Source organism: Artemia franciscana, chromosome 13, assembly GCF_032884065.1.
Source record: "Artemia franciscana chromosome 13, ASM3288406v1, whole genome shotgun sequence".
NCBI classification, from domain to species: domain Eukaryota; kingdom Metazoa; phylum Arthropoda; class Branchiopoda; order Anostraca; family Artemiidae; genus Artemia; species Artemia franciscana.
Window position 1 is genome coordinate 8,105,623 of NC_088875.1, and position 20,237 is coordinate 8,125,859.

Here is a 20,237-nt window from a genome sequence, read left to right on the forward strand (position 1 = left end):
GTATTAGACACAACACACAATAAATCACTAGAACAACAGGACTGGGAATCCAAATCAGCCGTAGGGCATTTCAGAAAGACCCGCAGCAGGCCTAATTTTTAAATTTCACTAAGGAGGAGAAACCCCTGATAAAATCTTTATGGAATGATTTTGCGAAACTCTTATTGGTTCAAGAATAGATGGAAAAGTAGATGATCAAATACAATAAAAAACTTTAGCGTAAGGAGCGGGGTGTCGAGGGGAAAAGCCCCTTTCATATACGGAGTAATTTCTGTTCGTTTTAAGTTTTAATGTTGCTCCTTACTTTCATTTCAAAAAACTTATTTTTTTTATTTAATATTATACAAGAGTGAATAAGAGGATAATAAGAGAAAATTAACTTAAGGAAAAAATATTATGGGAAAGGAATTAAGGAGAGAACAGAAAAAAAGAATATATCAAGGGAAATAGAGTGACCTAGATTTTTTACCAGGACTTCTTGTTTATATTACTTGTTGCTTAAAAGATAAAGTTTGGCAATTAAGTTTCAATTCCCTGAAAATCTTTTATGACCTTTCCATTTCTTCCATTCGAATATTTCTTTATTTCATCTGGGCCCAGATGAACAGCGAAAAAGTGCAATTTTTGGTAACCCATCCGTTATCCGTTATCTGCATCCGTTATCTTTCTTCTGGCAAAAAAAAATCCGCATTTTTGCAATTAGGAGCTTGAAACCTCTACTGTAGACATTCTCTAATATGCTGAATCTGATAGTGTGATTTTGATACAAATTCCTTAGCTTTTGGGGATCTTTCCTCCCTTTTTTTAAAATCATGTAAATTTTCTCAAGTTCGTAACTTTTGACGGGTAACATTAGACTTAATGAATTTTAACTGTTTGGAATCACTATAAAAAAAAGAACGGTCTTTTTGACACATCTATTTTTATCAAAATTTCTTTTTTAGAGTTTTGGTCACTATTGGGCCGAATCGCTCCAAACTTACAGTTTGTGGTAACAAACTTTTGGAAGTTCGACTTGCTGTTCTCTCGAACTTTTCAACAGCAAAATTGTGATCGACATCTGGGTTATTTTAGTCTCTACAACTTCCCTGCATCCACTGTAACTACTAAGGCTAGCTAGATAATCGAACTCTTCATTTAGACATTTTTCCTGTAACCTTGCATAACTACTTCATTCTCGCTGGATCCTAGCTTAAGGGGCTTATTAATATTAAAAACAATTTTTATAACTATTTTCACACCCTAAACTATAAAAACCGCAGCGCCTTTACAAAAACTGAGCTCAAACCCATTCAGAAAAAAAAAAATGTACAAATGTTTGGATTTCAGAGGAGGAGCACACGAACCCTGAGTAAATAGCTGATTGGAATGTCATGCGTATTGAATCTTTAACTTAAGAATGTTGCTTCTGTCTTCCGGTAAAAATCTTTTTTCAGAGAGTACGAAAAAATAGATTTAAAATAAAATAGACAGATTCCTACGCGTGCATGTACGCGTGGACAACAGATGATATTGATTCATTTTTCTAGATGGCGAACTTGCGTTTTGTTACTAATTGGTGTCGTCTAATCAGCTGGGTATAAAAAGAAAGGGGCGAATGAGTCAGCCAATCAAAAGTAGCATTTTAAAAGTAGTACCTATAGCTATTACCTGATTTAACTCTTTTTTAAGGTCAAATATTTTGGTTCTGTAACATTAATTCAGAAGCTCTTTAGACGGTATCACGATTTACAAAGTTACAAGCGTTTACCGCTTGTAACTTTATAAAATAATTTTATATAGAGTATAAAGTAATTATATATAAAGTAACTTTATAAATAAAATAAATACCTGAAAAATAGAGCTTGAACTGGACACATTTTCCAATTTGAACATCTTCTGTGAATCGACTATCTGCATAAAGCATCCATTCTGGCGCTCCCATCACTTTTCTCACCTCATCCACAAACTTGGATCTAAATAAAAACAAAAATAATAAAATAATAAAAAATAATAATAAAATAAAATAAAAAATAAAATAGAAACTAAGCAAATCATTCTGCTTCAAAATAAATCATGCAAAATAGATCAGGATTTTTATTGAGAAAGTTTGAGGTACATTGGAGATATAAATTTTTTGTTGATAGATTTTTTTTTTTTTTTTTTTTTTTTTTTTTTTTTTTTTTTTTTTTTTAGATAGATACATGTTTATTTACAAAAAGAATTAAACCATTTAAACAAACAGCGCAAATGCCTAATGGCATACTTAAGCGCGTGGTATATCACCAAAAAATAAAATAAAAAATAAACACAAACAAAAGAAAAAACCGTCATTACTTCGGCTTAAACTAATTTGCACCTTCTTTCGGAAATCAAACTTCAACACTCACAACGGAAAATATTATGGGAGACTAGCAACATGATTTCTTAATAACTTCCGAAATTTATTTCTATCATTACAATTTCTTACAGCTATTGGGGTTAAATTCCAAACTTTTGGACCAATATGAAGCAAACTAAATCCCGGTCGCACCGTTGGCCTAGTTTCAAAAGAGAAATCAGAACTATGAGATGTTGGGTAATTGTGGGATTGTGAATTTGTCGGGAATAATCTTGGGAAATTTAGTGAAAGTTGTCCAAAAACATAATTGTGGCAAATAAAGAAATGGCAATAAAATGATGTTGATGAACAGAGAAGAAACCAGAAGATCCATAAAGATGGCTAACTGAGGATCTATTATTAACATTAAACATTAATCTAGGGGCTTTATTTTGTAGAGCTTGAAGAGGTTTAAACGTTGAAGAAAAAGTAGATGCCCAAACAGAAACACAATAAAGAGAATATGGATTCACAAAAGAAAAATATATTGCCTTTAAAATATTCCTTGGGAAAAAATGGCGTAAACGAGAAAGAATCCCGATATTTCGCGAGATTTTTAGAGACATTGTTTTCACGTGTTCACGGAAAGACAGATTTTCATCCAAAATAATTCCAAGATATTTAAATTTATCAACACGTTTTAGTACCCTATCATTTAGTTAAAGAGAAAACTGTTCAGTTTTCTGAGAACCAGATCGAGAAAACAGCATATATTGACATTTCTTCTCATTAATGAAAGTAAACTTCTGGCATACCAATCCCCTGCAGATAAAAGTGTGCTATTAAGATTATGAAAGAGTATGGATAGTTGGATATACATTCACCAAGAGAGCAAACATTGCTCACATTTTTCCTATCTGGAAGGATATTGAAGATTAAAAGGACAAGCGAAGCCATTCAATGACAATTAAAACAGAGCCAAAACAAAGAAACAATATATTCCCGACTAAAAAGATTAATAGCAAAATTCCCTTGAATACAAAGCCCTTAAAAGAGTAAGCGGGCTGTTCAATGGGACTTATTCAACACATTCATACCAAACTTCTAAACCACTTATAATTGAAATAAAAGAATAAGAGACTCCAAAACATGAGGAATAAAATAACTTTAATTAAGAGTTAACCTGAAGCAGGTTGGTCTTCAAACTTTCTCCTGAGATAAAAGGAGCTTCTTAGTCCTCAACTTAAAAGTAGGAAGACTAGGAGTATATTCAGAACATGAGGACCACAATTTTCAATTACAAAGGATGGATGAGAGTGTTCCTATCCTCATGAGTTACTGAAGATCGTATTTTTCGTACCATAATCGGGACGGTGTCTATTACAAGTAAGCAGAAATACAAAAGATGAGATTATCAGCTGATCCAAATATTTACAAGAGAAAATTGTAAATTAGTAGTCAAAAATTTGGGGTATATTTATTAAATTATTCATTTCAAAATGCTTCTGAGCAGGGACCCTATCAGAATCATCAAAATGATAATAGTTTCCCGATTTATTCTCAAGTTTACTTTTTGGTTTATTAAACTTATAGTCCAAGATCTTATTTAGTTACAAATAATATTCTTGGAAGATAAATATGTTACTGTCAGCTTAAGGATATGGTATGCATTTCTTTTTTTTTTAGGAGCGATAAAAGATCTAAATCCAAAGTAACTAACCATGACAAAACCAAAGCAATACATTTTGAACAGCGAAAGGTCGCGGTCATTAAGAAGAAAAAGAAAACGTAGAAACGAATATTTCTCGTGTACCACCAGAAAGTAGTCCTCAGCGTTGAAAAATAAAAATTTGAAATCAATGGAGAGTAGAAAGAAAAAGTCTAACCATTAAGTACACCAACTGCTCAAAGCAAAGAAGAAAAAAAAACAGCGAAGAATAAGGGAATAAAATGGTAATGATCATAACACAACATCAACTGACAATAAGACAGTAAAAAAAAAATTAAAACTTAATAATTGGTGTTTAGAAATAATTCTTTGACTAATATCTAATGTATTATATTGTCTAGGCTTTAACATAATTTAATCCAATGGTGATTTTGCGTAGCCGTTCGAGTCCTAGTGCCGCTGGATATTTGGTTCGGAACAGGCTTCAATGATGTGACTGTGTAAGCTCAGCCAGAGTCAATCCAGCTCCATATGGGTATCTTGAGCAATCTGGGGGGAAAACCCGGAAAGCGCCAGATGATTTGCCCTCAACCGAACATTGTTCTCCCAGCCAAAGGCAGTGAATCAGGAAATCAGCACCGGCGCAACGAATACCCTTAGTCAGCATGCAAAAAAAGTTGGTGTTTTTTAAGTGATTTTGGATGACCGAGTTACAGATTTTTAAAAAAGCTTCATTTTTAAAATGATATCATAAGTGGAAGCATCATTTAGACTAGTAGCTCTTTAAGTTGCCAAATTGCGATAACGTGTTTTTGCATTTCTATGGGTTTCCTAACCCTTTACGTGAGACAACTTTCATTTTCTTAAACTATACAGAACGGCGAGAGTGAACAAAAATTCAAACTGTCAAAGATAAAAAGGAAACCACTGGTGAACCACTGGTGAGTCCGGCGATCCGAACTTACCAGTAATTTGCCGAGCGAGATTACAAAACTTTTTTTTTAGATTTTAAGAATGGCCCATGTCATGAAAGTTTATAAACTTTTTTGAACCAAGAGGATGGCCTGTCTTCCATAGCTGAATTACTTGCTCTTCTAAATTTCTAATGCTCTTAAGTGATTATCACAAAAAGACAACAGTCCTTAAATAAAAGAAACACCTAATTGTTTGTTTTTTTTTGCAGTATTTTTACTGTTTGTTAAAATATTATATAGAAAATATTCAACACATTCAGTTATAACATACTCGAAAAAAATTACATTTTAAGACCAAAAGAATACGTTATTTTTATAATTGTTACTCAACAGAAATGAGCCTCAATGAGAATTATCATGGACATAAATGCGTATTAACAAGGATAGAACGATAAAAAATGAAAAAAGAAATATTTTTACGAGAAAAACTTTATTGGTTTCTTGATAACGACATATTTGAAGATTCTTGAATATGACAAAATGTTGGTTAATGAACAAATTTGAGCCTCATTGAGGGAAGGAAGCTAGTAGACGAATGCGTATTAACAAGGATAAAAAGAAAATAAAACTCTTCTTACATTGAAAACTACGGTTTTTTCTTGATGACGATATATTTGAAGATGATTAAATGTGGCAAAATATTTGTTGCTGAACAGAAATAGCCTCATTGAGGACAAGCCTAAACATGAACGTGTATTAAAAAGGATAGAAAGGCTAAAAAAACAAAAAGTAAACTCTTTTTATGATGAAAACTTCGGCACTTTCAGGATGATTGAAGATAGTTTAGTATGGAAAATGTTTGTTACTGAATAGAAGTTAGCCTCATTGAGGTAAGGTCCACACATGCATATATGATAAAAAAAGATAGAAAGTTGAGAAAATGAAAAGAAGAACCCTTCTTACGGTGAGAACTTCGGTGGTTTCGTGCTGATGACATATTTGAAGATGGTTGAATATGGCAAAATGTTTGTTACTGAATAGAAGTTAGTCTCATTGAGATCAAGTCCACAAATGAATACGGATTAAAAAAGATAGAAAGGTTAAAAAATGTAAAGAAGAACTTTCTTACGGTGAAAAGTTCGGTGGTTTCTTGATGAAGACATATTTGGAGACGGTTGAATATGGTAAAATGTTTGTTACTGAATAGAAATTAGCCTCATTTAGGTCAAGTCCATACATGAATATGTATTAAAAAGACAGAAGGTTAAAAATGAAAAGAAGAGCCCTTCTTACGGTGAAAACTTCGGTCGTTTCTTGATGACGTCATATTTGAGATGGTTGAATATGGCAAAGTGTTTGAACTGAATAGAAATAAGCCTCATTAAGGTAAAGTCCACACAGGGATATGTATTAAAAGAGATAGAGAGGCTAAAAAGTGAAAAGAAAAACCCTTCTTACGGTGAAAACTTCGGTGGTTTCTTGATGACGACGTATTTGAAGATGGTTGAATATGGCAAAATGTTGGCGCATGCATATCTATCACCACGAAATTCACTGTCGTATATAACAACGGAACGTCCGGTTACTCCTAGTTTTCCATCTGAAATATCAAAATTCGCATAGAATGACTGTTTATAAGAAAATTACTTAATGAAGAAACATTCAATTGTATGAATTGTAAACATTCAATGACCTCCACCGTAGCCCTCATTAGACACAATGACGATCATTAGACACAATGTCATTTTATAAAATACTTAGTGCTATAAGATACATACAATATATGATAAAACAATTACAGTATTTTATCTATTGGAGCTTTATTATTCGGAAACAAGAAATTAAATTATTCGGATTTAATTAATGATAAAAGAAAAATAGTTCACAAAGGGCAAATATTCTTGAAAAAAAAAATATTTGTAGTAATAGCAATGAAGTTGATATTCCACTAATTTGGTGGCATGCTGTTCCTCCGTTATGCACAGTGAATTCTCGATAGTCCACTGAGTTGAGCGGCGTGGAAACTTCAGAAGCGAATTCCAAAGAGAATTAAAATGCTCGTAAAATCACCAAAAATTTAAGCTGAGATATCCAAAAATAAACATACAAATAGTTAAGCACACTTTACTTACGCCAAGGCAGTATTACTTTATTATCATTTACATTTTTAAATCCTAATTTTATATTGTTTTTTTTTGTGCAAATTGCTTTATCGTACTGTCACAGTGTTTCCATCTTGGGGTGCATATAATTCATTTATCTCAAAATATTTCGGCTAATAAATTAAAAAAGCCTTCGCAATAGATAAGACATTTTTCATAGCTTTACTTTAAAAAAGATATTTATTTAGAAATGAAGATTTAAAAGCGAAATTTTACCAAAATAAAAATTTAAAGTTTTCCAAACGTCAAAACACATCAAAAGCACATCTTGCCCTTTATTTGATTTAAATCTGGAGTAACACAACTTTGATATTTACTAAGATCGTGATTCAAACTTTCTGTGAAGCAGCTTAGTTGGTAATTGTAGGTAATACAATAGCGCTGCCTAAGTAAAAGAGCGATGTGGGCACAATGTATTATTATTATTTTTTTTTTTTTTTAGACCAGGGCGCTTCGAATTGAAGGCGTTGTCGCAGAGTCTTTGAAAAGGGCTCAACCAATTTTCAATTGAAATGGCTGGTGCTCTTTTTAATAGTCAAATTTGATCAGAAGGCAACAAACAATCCTCCCACGCCTCTCACTTCCCCAAACACATCCGATCAAAATATTGAAATAGCCATTTTGTTCAACGCAGTTGAAAGGTCAAAAATTATGAGGCCCCACAGCCCTCAGGTCAAGGGTTTTAAGTTATGCCCTTGGGGCATATAATGGATATATAGAAACGATGATCGTATAAACTTTGGAGGGGGCTCACTGGATTGCTTATAAGAAATTCTAAGATTCAGAGTGACCGGAGGGCGGATATCCCTCCCACACGTCGTGTTTTCGGAAAATGCATCTGATAGACTTTTGAGGTGAACATTTGTTGTCTTAGAATCTTCGAAAAGATCTCATTCGATTAGAAATTTCCCCAAACTCATCCAATCAAAATTTTTTAGATAGCTATTTTGTTCAATGTAGTTGAAAAGGTCCAGAAATAATATCTTTGAGGAACCCTCCCCCCCCCACGGCCCTCAAAACAACGGTTATAAGTTACGCCCTGGGTGCATACAAGGTATTTATAGAATAGGCTAGCATAGTAATGTCCTTAAAAATATGAACATTTTAACGTACTCAGGGGGAGGTTTTTGTCACTTAAAACGACACGCTTTCCTCCAATTTCAATTGGTCCAAGTCTTCCTGACAGGTCACCGATTTTGCATCTATAAGGTGTCTCTGGGGTACATTCTTTTGAATAAAATTCCTCCTGCAATAAAAAGAGAGCTTGAACTTTGAGCTTTTTTTCACACATAAACAAAATGTTAACTTTGTACACGAAGAGGTGGAATCATCAATTTATCTCATTTATCGTAAAAAAGCTTCTCAAAAGCCAAAGACGAAAAAAATCAACTGGAGATAGGAATGCAAATCAGCAAATTTTTTACAATTTATTAAAAGTTTACTGCTCAAAAACAAAATAACGAAAATCCTGTTAAAATTCTTTTTATAATTTGGAGAAAGAAATATTATATAGCCCATTTCCTTTAACTCTCATGACGTAGATCCTTCTTTCCCCACCCCTCCCCCTCCTTCAATGAAAATACTGGAGCTACACCCCTGGGTTTGATATTGGTCCACACTGACCTAGAATTCGGAAAACTTGAACATGAAAATGCACTCCTTATGAGTTGGGCTACCCCTCCCCTCGCATTCTATGAAATACCCACATACCTTCCCGCTCCCCCAATAGTTAATGTGCAACAGTAAAGTACTCCATAACCGTTGATAGTACTGTTTATGCGTTCTAGATGCCTTCATTTTGCATAAAGCATGGGAAAGACTGATATCTGAAGCCGGGAGGATACTTACGGAGTTTGTGATAGTTCTGGGTCCATTGATTACCTTGGAACTTTCGCTGGCTTTCATTTTGTACTTATTAGGAATAAAACTTCAAATTTGTAAGACAAAATGACAGAAATTGGCACTTTTCTATGGCAACATATGAACCCTGAAGGCTATTAAATAAAAAAAACAAGTTTTTTGAAATGAAAGTAAGGAGCGACATTAAAACTTAAAACGAACAGAAATTACTCCGTATATGAAAGGGGCTTTTCCTCCTCGACACCCCGCTCTTTACGCTAAAGTTTTTTATTATTTTAAAAAGTAGAGTTGCAAGAAAGAATCAAACCTTAGCGCAAGGAGCGGGGTGTCGAGGAGGAAAATCCCCTTTCATATACGGAGTAATTTCTGTTCGTTTTAAGTTTTAACGTCGCTCCTTACTTTCATTTCAAAAAACTTGTTTTTTTATTTAATTTCTGAAAGTTTTTGAATTAGTGCATGTCTGATTTTGGCTCTCTGTACATAAATTATTAAAATAGAATTTGCATATTAATTCTTTGTTTGGCTAAATGGCTTTCTCTTAGTTTTGATCAGACGATTTTGAGAAATAAGGGGTGGGGAAGGAGGCCTAGCTGCCCTCCAATTTTTTGATTACTTAAAAGGGCAACTAGAACTTTTAATTTTTAACGAACGTTTTATTAGTAAAAATATACGTAACTTAAGAATTAACTTACGTAACAAACTTTCATATTCTTATATTTTTGATTATATATATGAGGGGGTTTTTCCCCTCGTTAATACCTCGCTCTTCACACTAAATCTTAAGTTTTGTCCCAATTCTTTAAGAATGACCCCTGAATCAGAAAGGCCGTAGAATAAATAGTTGAAATTACTAAAAATAATTTAGCATAAAGACAGGGTTCGGACAGGTCGGTTCGTTTCAAATTATAGGCTCTGCCCTATTTTTATAGGATTTCCTGGGCCCAAATATAGGCCAATTATAGGATTTGGAAGTCCTCGGGATCAGATCTGTGGTAGATGGCGTAGGATGCCTGGTCACATAAATTACCAAGTTTCATCCCGATCCCTCCAATCTGAGCGTTTTCCATGATTTTAGGTCCCCCCGAATTCCCCCCGATGTCACCAGATCCGGTCTGTATTTAAAATAAGAGCTTTGAGACCCGATATCCTTCTAAATATCAAATTTCATTGAGATACGATCACCCGTTCGTAAGTTAAAAATACCTCACTTTTTTCTAATTTTTCAGAATCACTCCCCCCCCCCCAAACTACCCCAAAGAGAGCGGATCCGTTCTGGTTATGTCAATCATGTATCTAGGACTTGTGCTTATTTTTCCCACCAAGTTTCAGCCCAATCCCTGCAATCTAAGCGTTTTCCATGATTTTAGGTCACCCCAAACTCCCCGCAATGTCACCAGATCCGGCCGGAATTTAAAATAAGAGCTTTGAGACACGATATCCTTCTAAATATCAAATTTCATTGAGATCGGATCACCCTTTTGTCAGTTAAAAATACCACATTTTTTTCCAATTTTTTCAAAATCAAAAACTACCCCAAAGAGAGCAGATCCGTTCTGGTTATGTCAATCATGTATCTACAACTTGTGCTTATTTTTGTGCTTAGTTTCAGCCCAATCCCTCCACTCTAAGTGTTTTTTCAAGATTTTAGGTTTCCCCTCCAAACTCCCCCAATGTCACCAGATCCAGTTGGGATTTAAAATAACAGCTCTGAAACACGATATCCTTCCAAAGATCAAATTTCATTAAGATCTGATCAACCGTTCGTAAGTTAAAAAACTTCATTTTCAAATCGATGGTCAAATCGGGAAAAAGACTATTTCTAATTTAATCTGGTCCAGTTCCTGATACGCCTGCCAAATTTCATCGTCCTAGCTTACCTGGAAGTGCCTAAAGTAGCAAAACCAGGACCGAGAGACAGACAGACCGACAGAATTTGCGATTGCTATATGTCACTTGGTTAATACCAAGTGCCATAAAAACACTATGCTACAATGAGATTAACCGAACAGACGGACCAAAGGATGATGAGGCGATAAACGATAAAAAGCTGATTCCGACAATCTTCCATGCAGGAGGGCCAACTTTGCACTTATATCAGGGACATCAAACTTACGAATTATCTTACCATTGCTATACCAAGGGGGGAGATAAAGTAAAAATTTACAATATCTGAAATAAAAGGTCCGAATCTGATTAACATAATTTTTCTTTAGAAGGGGATAAAGACCAGATAGATAAAGGACAGATTGATCAGAAAATGTAGCATATAGCCTACCCAGTGCACGTCTATTATACTTCCCTCGATTAGCAATTATCTTAGAATAGCCCATTTGAATAACGGGGCCGTATTCACATCAGCCAGCCAGCGTTCAGCCAGGAAACACATAAGTCGCAAGAACTCCAGTCTCATTAAGCAGAGACTGCTAGCCTATATGCTGATCTTTGCTCATTTCGGACAGGCCCAACATGACAAAAAACAAAACATAGGCTACTAAGTCAACACAACAGCATAGCCCAGGCAGAAGCACCTTACTAAGCTCAACACAAAGCATTAGTTAAGTTCAAAAAGCTCAACATGTGTAATTAATTATGAATCTACACCAAAAGACAGAAAATTGCAAATCATGAGCAATGTTCTTAGTGCTCTCCATCCGAAAATATAGGAATAATAGGATTTTAGCCAAAATATAGGCATTTTATAGGAGTGCATTAAAATATAGGAATTTATTGGAATTTATAGGCGAGTCCGAACACTGTAAAGAGCAAAGTATTTATCTCCTCCTAAATACCTCGCTCTTTATGCTAAAGTATTTTTAGAACCCCTCATACGCGTAATAATCTTTGTTCGTTTTAAGTTTTAATGCTTCTCCTTACTTTCAATTGAAAAAACTTTTTCATGCTTATATTTTCATTGTTTTATTTTAATAGTAATGCTAGAAAATCCTGCGCCCTTTTCATTGAATTTCTCTTCCTCCATGAAATATTCCTCCAAGGAAAGATCCTCCCATATAGCCTCCTCCCCTGAACCCCAGAACCAAACCAAAAAATCCCCCCACATAACCCCTCCCCTCAACCCCCCCCCCCCAGCCAAAAAATCCCCTGAAAGCGTTTATACACTTCCCAATAACCATTACTGTATGTAAACATTGGTCAAAGTTTATGACTAGCAGCCCCTCCCCCAGGGACTGTGGGGGGTAAGTTATCCCCAAAGACATAGTTATTATGGTTTTCGACTATGCGGAACAAAATGGCTATCTCAAACTTTTGATCCGTTGACTTTGGGAAAAAATGAGCGTGGGAGGGGGCCTAGGTGCCCTTCAATTTTTTGGTCACTTAAAAAGGGCACTAGAACTTTTCATTTCCGTTAGAATAAGCCCTCTTGCAACACTCTAGGACCACTTAGTCGATACGATGACCCCTGGGAAAAAAAAAGAACGAACAAACAAATAAACACGCACCCGTGATTTGTCTTCTGGCAAAAAATACGAAATCCCACATTTTTGTAGATTGGACCTTGAAATTTTTTCTATAGGGTTCTCTGATACACTGAATGCGATGGTGTGTTTTTCGTTAAGATCCTATGACTTTCAGGGGGTGTTTCCCACTATTTTCCAAAATAAGGCAAATTTTCTCAGGCCCGTAACTTTTGATGACAAAGACTAAATTTGATGAAACTTATATATTTAAAATTAGCATAAAAATCCGATTCTTTTGATATATCTTTTAGCATCAAAATTCCATTTTTTAGAGTTTCCTTTACTATTGAGCCGGGTCGCTCCTTACTACAGTTCGTTACCACGAGCTGTTTGATTTAAATTCCTCGTCAACAACCTTAAACTGGATTGGCCGTCTTTGAGTTTTATCTATTGTATTTTGTCCCTAGTTAGGCCCAACATTGTGATTTGTGACACAAAATGGCAGATATTGACATTTAACTCGTGGCACGATATCTTTTGAGACTCAGAAAGCGCAGTAAAAACTGACTTTCTATTTGAATGAGCTTTCCTCATAGCATAAAAACATCAATTCGGGTTGATCATCCTTAAAGGAAAAGCAACAACAAATAAAACTACTACTACTACTACTAACAAGTCACCACAGCACCAAACCACCTGAGACCACACAGCGACGCACGCGCCTCCTCCATCCTAATCTATTCAAAGCCTCCCTCTTTACACCCTCCCAGAAAGTTCACTCCTCCCCTAAATCTGTCTTTATATCATCCCACCCCAGACAAGGAAACAAATAAAAACAAATTCGTTACCTAATTTCTTGCGGAAACTGCATAATTCCGTGTTTCTGCACAGAAACATGAGCCCCCTCCCGAATAAGGCTCATGTAAATGTTTTAAATTCCCCTAGGCTCGTTATAAAGAATTGCAAATTTAATGAATTTTATATATATGGAATCACTGTTAACGAAAATTCATTTGATATATTTAAAACAGTCAATATTGCATTTTATCGTGTTTAGACTACCATTAACACATGTCACTTTTTCATGAAATATTTTTATGAAATATTTTTTTTCATGAAATATTTTCATTTTTTCATGAAATATTTTTTTTCATGAAAAATTTTTACAATGAACTGTTGTGAATACAACTACAATGCCAATGGGAGATGCATAAATTCATAATATCTTAAATCCAAATTTAGGACTTGTATTTTTTCTTAAAAAGGAGTTGAGACAAGAGAATATGTCTATCATTTTCTCCACTATTATAGTTCATAGAGCTTGCGAAAATATAAAGCATAAACACAGTATACTAAAATTCTAAATTAAAAAAAAAAAACTATACTAAACCTGGCAAATAAAAAAAAAATAGAAAGTGTTTAAGTAGAATTTTTACCGTTAAGAAAGAAGAGAGGCTAGTTGCGATTTTTATACGAGACCAGAATAAAATGGGCAAAATATTTAACTATAATAAAAACAATTTAAGGTAAAAACCAGCAGTTGTCACAGTACAATGAACATGGGACCGTCCTTCCATATGTGGGGATTCGTGTTGTGTTGCAACAATTTGACAATATGAGACAACGATACATGTAATATGATATATAAATATTACATATAGTGACTCTTACTTTGCCTAATGGTGGTGCAGTGGGTGCGATTTCAGCTTCGTAATAAACCTACAGTTCGAAGCTGGCTGTAATAACAAACTGTAAGGCCGACGCAAGGACCTTAGTAGTCAAGAAGCGACGTTAACCTGATATGATAGATAGTGATATAGTGATATGATAGATAGTGATAGTGATATGATAGTGATAGATAGTAGAAAACTCAAATAAGGTGCTAGCGAAGTTTTATTTGCTAGGGTGTAACAGAAAATTGATACACGACTGATAAATCAAGCCATACAAGAAAAGAGGTTAGGTACCTTCAATATTCTTCTTTAACATATTTTATAGCCATTGTACAATCGATTCCCAAAGCGTAAAGTTTTGAAAACATCAAAAGAGAGGCATTAAACCGAAATTTGATTTCTCAAATACGAGGCTCTTCAAACACATTTTGGAACTTTTTTTATGTAAATTTTAACCGCAGGTTAAAGCATTAACACGTCTATGTACTATCATAGATCCCAAATACTGGAACGACCACATAACTTGCGTATGCTCTTTTATACGATTGATGATTGATATAGATATATGCAAATAATTAGCTTAGTGATTTTTAGTTTATTTTCCACTTTGTAGTATTTTGGTGCTAAAAATTTAAATTGGGATGAAATATAACTAGGGCGTTTCAGCAACAATCCTACAGAAAATTCTACGAAACTCCAAGAGCCATCTACCAATTTTCTACCGAGAATCGTTATGATTTTCCAGATTATTTGAAAAGAAAAGGTGGAAACACTGTTATATTACAGTGAATCGCAGTTATTGAATTGTATCAACGGATACATTTGATGAGTCAGAAACCATGTATCAAATAAACATTCTCAATGTGTCCAAATGTTAGAAAAAAGTCAAATATATCAAAAGAAGTTATGTCAACACTGCCTAAAATAAAAGACATAGATTTGCTTACATTGCTTTGGTCGATAATTTGTACAAAAGTTGGATTCCATATATAGCCGGCAGCAGTACATCTAGCATTGAAATATGCAACGGCAGCATCTTGGACGACAGGGTTGACAAATACAGCCCAATTGTGATTACGCGTCTAAAAGACAAGGTAATCCGTTAGATACCAGCGTTTTTTGGGGAGAAACATATTTATAGGCAAGTGAAGAACATAAGTGAGAGAAAAGTATTTAATAGAGACTTAAACAAACCACTCAAGTATGTTTTGCTTCGAGAGTATTCGAATAGCTTTATCACAGTATTATTTTTTTTGCCTTTAGCAAAAACATCATCCATATGTTTCTCCGACATAGAAAGCGAAGAAGCCAGTAATTTTGAAAAATTAATAAAGAACCAAAACAACAACAGGTTTGAATCTATACTAGTTTTTTTTTAGTATCCTTTTAAATCTAGTTAAAATTCAATAGTAGTTTTTTTCATTTGTATTATGTTTGCATTTGTATTATGGCCCAATTGAAATACTTGGAAGTATTTTTCCCGTTTTTCGCTCCCCTTTTCCAAAAAGTTTGTTCTAAAAACTGAAATAAAACTAAAAAAGCAGCTTAATCAAAATAGCAGCTTTACTATCCTCTACTTTAGCTTCATCTTTAAGCGGCTGAATCTATACCCGTTGAAGCTCTATGCTCGTAACTTTTGCTACAAAAAACAATGATTGAGAAAGTACTTACATGGTTTCTATTGTTTTTTCCGGGATGCTTTAGGTTAACTTCAATAATTGTGTCGCTTGTAGCACCATCCTTATATACCAGCTGACTCTAAAAATAAACAGGGCATTCTAAAGCAACTTGACAACTAAAAACAATTTGACTCTAAAAACAACTTGTTCAAGGTAAGATAAATAAATAAAAAAGTGAATTCAGCCCAAGAGGCCAACAATCGTTTCATCGAAGATTTGAAAATTTTAGTTATAAAGGACGCACCCGAAAGTAACTACTTTGGTTTATTGTTTTGAATTTTGTTAATGACTTTTCAAGTAGTCCAAAAGATAATTGGTTCTGTGATGCTTTACGGAGCTGAGACATGGCAAGTATCAACTGCAACCCTCAAGAAAATAGACGTATTTCATGCAAAGAGCCTGAGGAGGATTGAGGGCCTACGATGGTCTGACTTCGTCAGCAATGAAAAGCTTCTGCAGCTCACAAAGCAGTCTTGGTTTTCGTCTCAAGCAGCCGAGCGAACCTTACGATGGTTCGGGCATCTGCTTCGAATGCCACCACATCTACCCGCAAAGATGATCTATGACTTCCACCCTATCAAAGTTGGTTGGAAGCAACCTCGAGGCCGACCGAAAAAACGTTGGTCCGACAGCCTGTCCGAGTTCTTAGCGATGGCAAACATCAGACGGGGCGAAGAGCAAATACTCGCCATGGACCGAAGTGGGTGGAGGAGGCAGACGTCACTCTCTACGCCGAGCAGTGCCCGGCAGGAGACTTAAGTCAAGTAAGTCAAGTCAAAAGATAATTTTTGGAACCAGTTCTAAAAGGAAGAGTAAGCCAACTTACGGACATTAAATAATTCTGTGCAGTGGATGGAGACACTCAACTGCTTTCACGACGACCAGTATAGTCAACAAGTGAGGCGTCTTTATATTCTTTCCATATAAAAAGCCAACTTTCAGCTGTAGAAAAAACTTGAAGAATGGGTTACATACCACAACCAAAAATTAAGTCAAACAAACTCATTAGTTACAATGTAGTGATGTTGAAGAAAGCTTATTAGGATGACAAAGGTAAGATAAAGAATAGAGTATTGAACTTCACAGTCCTTACTGGTGGAACTGATCTCCGTTTCATGTACCTTCATCTAAGAAATACAATGGGGGGCTGGGGCCAGCCATACTGTGCTTTCGCACATCCTTCCTGTTTACCTTCCCAAAATTTCGCCAGAAACCCATTTAGAGCTGGGTTGACTCTGGCTCAGCTTACAGAGTGATGCCAATAACCCCTTTCCCAACCAAAAAACAAGTGATAATGGGACTCAAATTCCTGTCCTCAAAGACAATGGATATCAAGACTAGCGTGCCAACCACTCGGCTAGAACGGCTTAAGAACTGCAGTTACAGGGAATAGAGAAAAAAGGCAGCTCTTGGCGAGGGCTTTCTAGTCTCAGTGAGGGCCAACCTGTCAAATTTAATGTGACCTAAGAATAGTAAGGTTTTAGACAACATCTAAATTCTAAGACATTTCTGGGATTGAAAAAATGTTTTTCTTTAAAAAAAAATGCTGTGTGACCTAAATCCACTAATGTTTTTTTTCTTTTTTAAAGGTTTGAATCAGATTTTAAATTTTAAATTTAATTAAGTCAAACTAAAGTAAATTAGGTGAAATTTTAAATTTTAGACTTAAAATTTTACGTCATATTTTTGTGAGCATTGATTAAAGTTGATTTTAAAAATCATACGAGACATGTATAAGCTAAACAGTCCATGGATCCTTTCATATTCATCTTTCAAAAAAATACCATACAAGTTTCCAACGGTTTTCAATGGGTCTGTACTTTTCGGATGACTAGGTGAGGTCAAATAATATCAGAAGAAAAGTACGAATTAAGTATAAAAAAAAAAAAAAACGGGGCCATCCGCACAATGCTCATGAACCTCAATTAAAAAAAAATGAATTTGTTGTTTCTGAGACTAAACATGACAAACTGGCTAAACATGACAAAACGAGAAAACGCCAGGATGAAAACAAAACGATAAAATTTCAAATCAGTACTCAACGTCCTCTCTGTAGAATAACGAACATAAAATATATAGTCCGGAAAAAATTCAAGAGGATACATAAAAAGACAAAAGACCATATCTACTAGACCACACTACGCCATGCTTTTAATTTAGTATTTGTTTTTTGAGGTTTTGCTAATACATTGTTCTGTTGACTTTAGTTAGTTCTTTTTTTCACATCAGAGAAAATAATAAAATATCTAATTTTTCTAAAATGTATTTTATGAAAAGAGTTCTTTGGTTCGTGAATGCGTCATGCACTTAAAGGAAAACACGTCAACTAATGTGAAAAATGATACTTTTAGATAATTGATAATTGATTGATAATTAATTAGATTTTGTTCTCAAGTGAGGATGTGAAAGGCACATAAACCTTTGTTAATCTATATTCACGATATAACACATTTAAAACAAATTTTGTCACGAAAGAGAAGCGAAATATAAATTGAGATAGAAAGTGAAACCAAAAAAATCAAAAAAAAATCCCACTTTTAAGCTGCATTGGCTATAAATTAAACACATTTTAATCTTAATCTATTTTTTTCCACCCACCATTTTGGCACCTCCCTGAGACCACCTACTGCGTCGCTTTAAGGACCTGATATCAAAACAAGGTATAAAGTACTACCATCACCATCGTAGAGGAAGTGAGCCGTCAGCCAAAGAAAACCTGTCTCTGCCATTATGCCTATCTTAGGGACGTTTGGCCCTAACTTAACCTCTATCTTAGGCCCTAAAGTAGACGCTGGAAGAGCAGGCTTCAGGAAGAGCAGTAGACACTGGAATTGAGAGTAGTTGTCGATCAACCAGGTATCAATTGAATATTGACCCACCTCGAGCAAGATGTTTGACTGAATGTCAGAACCAATGTGAAAAAATACAGGTAATTATATCTGCTACTAAAAAAAAATTCGTGTTTTGGGGATTTCACGCTACTGCTTCTATTTATGACATAAGACAAAGGCGTAAGAAATATTTATTTACAACGAACTTTCACAACGTGGTAAATATGTATATTTATACGAATAGATATAGTAGATATGGCACTACGTATATACTGCGTAAGTTAACGCAGAAAGTTATGTAAGTTTACTCCGAATTAAGCCCAATTCTGGACGAAACAAGTAAGTTAAAACACACAAATACAGAGAAACAAAGAATTCAGTTCAAAAGAAGTTTACTTAAATTTTGTTTAAAAAATACCCTTGATATTTTTAAGTTGGATTTAAGTGAATTTTAGACATTAGTTCCAGTGTGCCGAAATAAGAAGGTCTACTCTTGGAGTACAACGTCACCCAAATAGGAATTGAAAGAGTCTTCAACATTACTTTGAGCAATGTTAATGTAAACACCTGTTTTTCAGCCCCCCCCCCTCCCTCATCATATAAAAAGAAATTAAATTGCCACCTAGTGATGCTCATGGAGGAACATAGAAAGGCAAATGCACAAAGTGGTTCTTCAAAATTCCGAGAATGGTGTGAAATGGTTTTCTGCGGTCAATTTATATATTTTAATAGTAATGTATTACTGTATCCTGAATCATATCAAGAAATAGATTGTAGACACAACAAGAGCCAAGAGCTCATATGGCACTAGCGATGAGGTCGGAAGAGTCAAGAGCTTCCTCCCACTAAGTTTCATTACGATCTCTCCACTCTAAGCGTTTTCCAGGATTTCCAGTTTGCCCCTCCAACTCCCCCCAATGTCACCGGATCCGGTCGGGATTTAAAATGAGAGCTCTGAGACACGAGGTCCTTCTAAATATCAAATTTTATTAAGATCTGATAACCTATTCGCAAGTTAAAAATACCTCATTTCTTCTAATTTTTCCGAATTAACCGTTTTTCCACTCCTCCCAGATCAAATGTCACCAGATCCGGTCAGGACCTAAAATAAGAGCTCTGAGACACGAGGTCCTTCTAAATATCAAATTTCATTAAGACTAAATCACCCGTTCGTATGTTAAAAATACCTCATTTTTTTAATTTTTCCGAATTACCGAATTAGGTGCCCCCCCCCCCCCCTGAACTCTCCCAAAGAGAGCGGATCCGGTCTGGTTATGTCGATAACTGTCCTTATTTTTCCCACCAGGTTTCTTTTCGATCTCTCCACTCTAAGCGTTTTCCAAGATTCCCCCCCCCAACTCCTTCCAATAACACTGGATCTGGTCGGGATTTAAAATACGAAGTCTGAACTACCAGGTCCTCCTAATATCAAATTTCATTAAGATCCGATCATTCGTTCATAAGTTAAAAATACCTCATTTTTTTCTAATTTTATCCGAATTAACCCCCCCCCCCCCCCTACTCCCCCAAAGAGAGCGGATCCGTTCCAGTTTTATCAATCACGTATCTACGACTTGTACTTATTTTTGCCACCAGGTTTCATCCCCATCCCTCCACTCTAAGCGTTTTCCAAGATTTCAGGTTTCCCCCTCCAACTCCCTTCGATACTACCCGATCCGGTCAGGATTTAAAATAAGAGCTCTGAGACACGATATCCTTCTAAATTTCAAATTC

The 20,237-nt window shown here is 35.1% G+C and overlaps 1 protein-coding gene across 1 annotated transcript in view; it reads right to left on the bottom strand.

The window, feature by feature from the left end:
* LOC136034475 (uncharacterized) overlaps positions 1-20,237 on the bottom strand; it is a 99,444-nt gene that overhangs the window by 11,329 nt on the left and 67,878 nt on the right. Inside the window, exons 14-18 of the mRNA XM_065715686.1 lie at positions 15,665-15,751; positions 14,941-15,075; positions 8,158-8,290; positions 6,341-6,482; positions 1,831-1,955 (exon numbers count right to left, since the gene is read on the bottom strand). Coding sequence (XP_065571758.1) covers positions 1,831-1,955; positions 6,341-6,482; positions 8,158-8,290; positions 14,941-15,075; positions 15,665-15,751 — 622 coding nt within the window. The remainder of the gene's footprint in view (positions 1-1,830; positions 1,956-6,340; positions 6,483-8,157; positions 8,291-14,940; positions 15,076-15,664; positions 15,752-20,237) is intronic.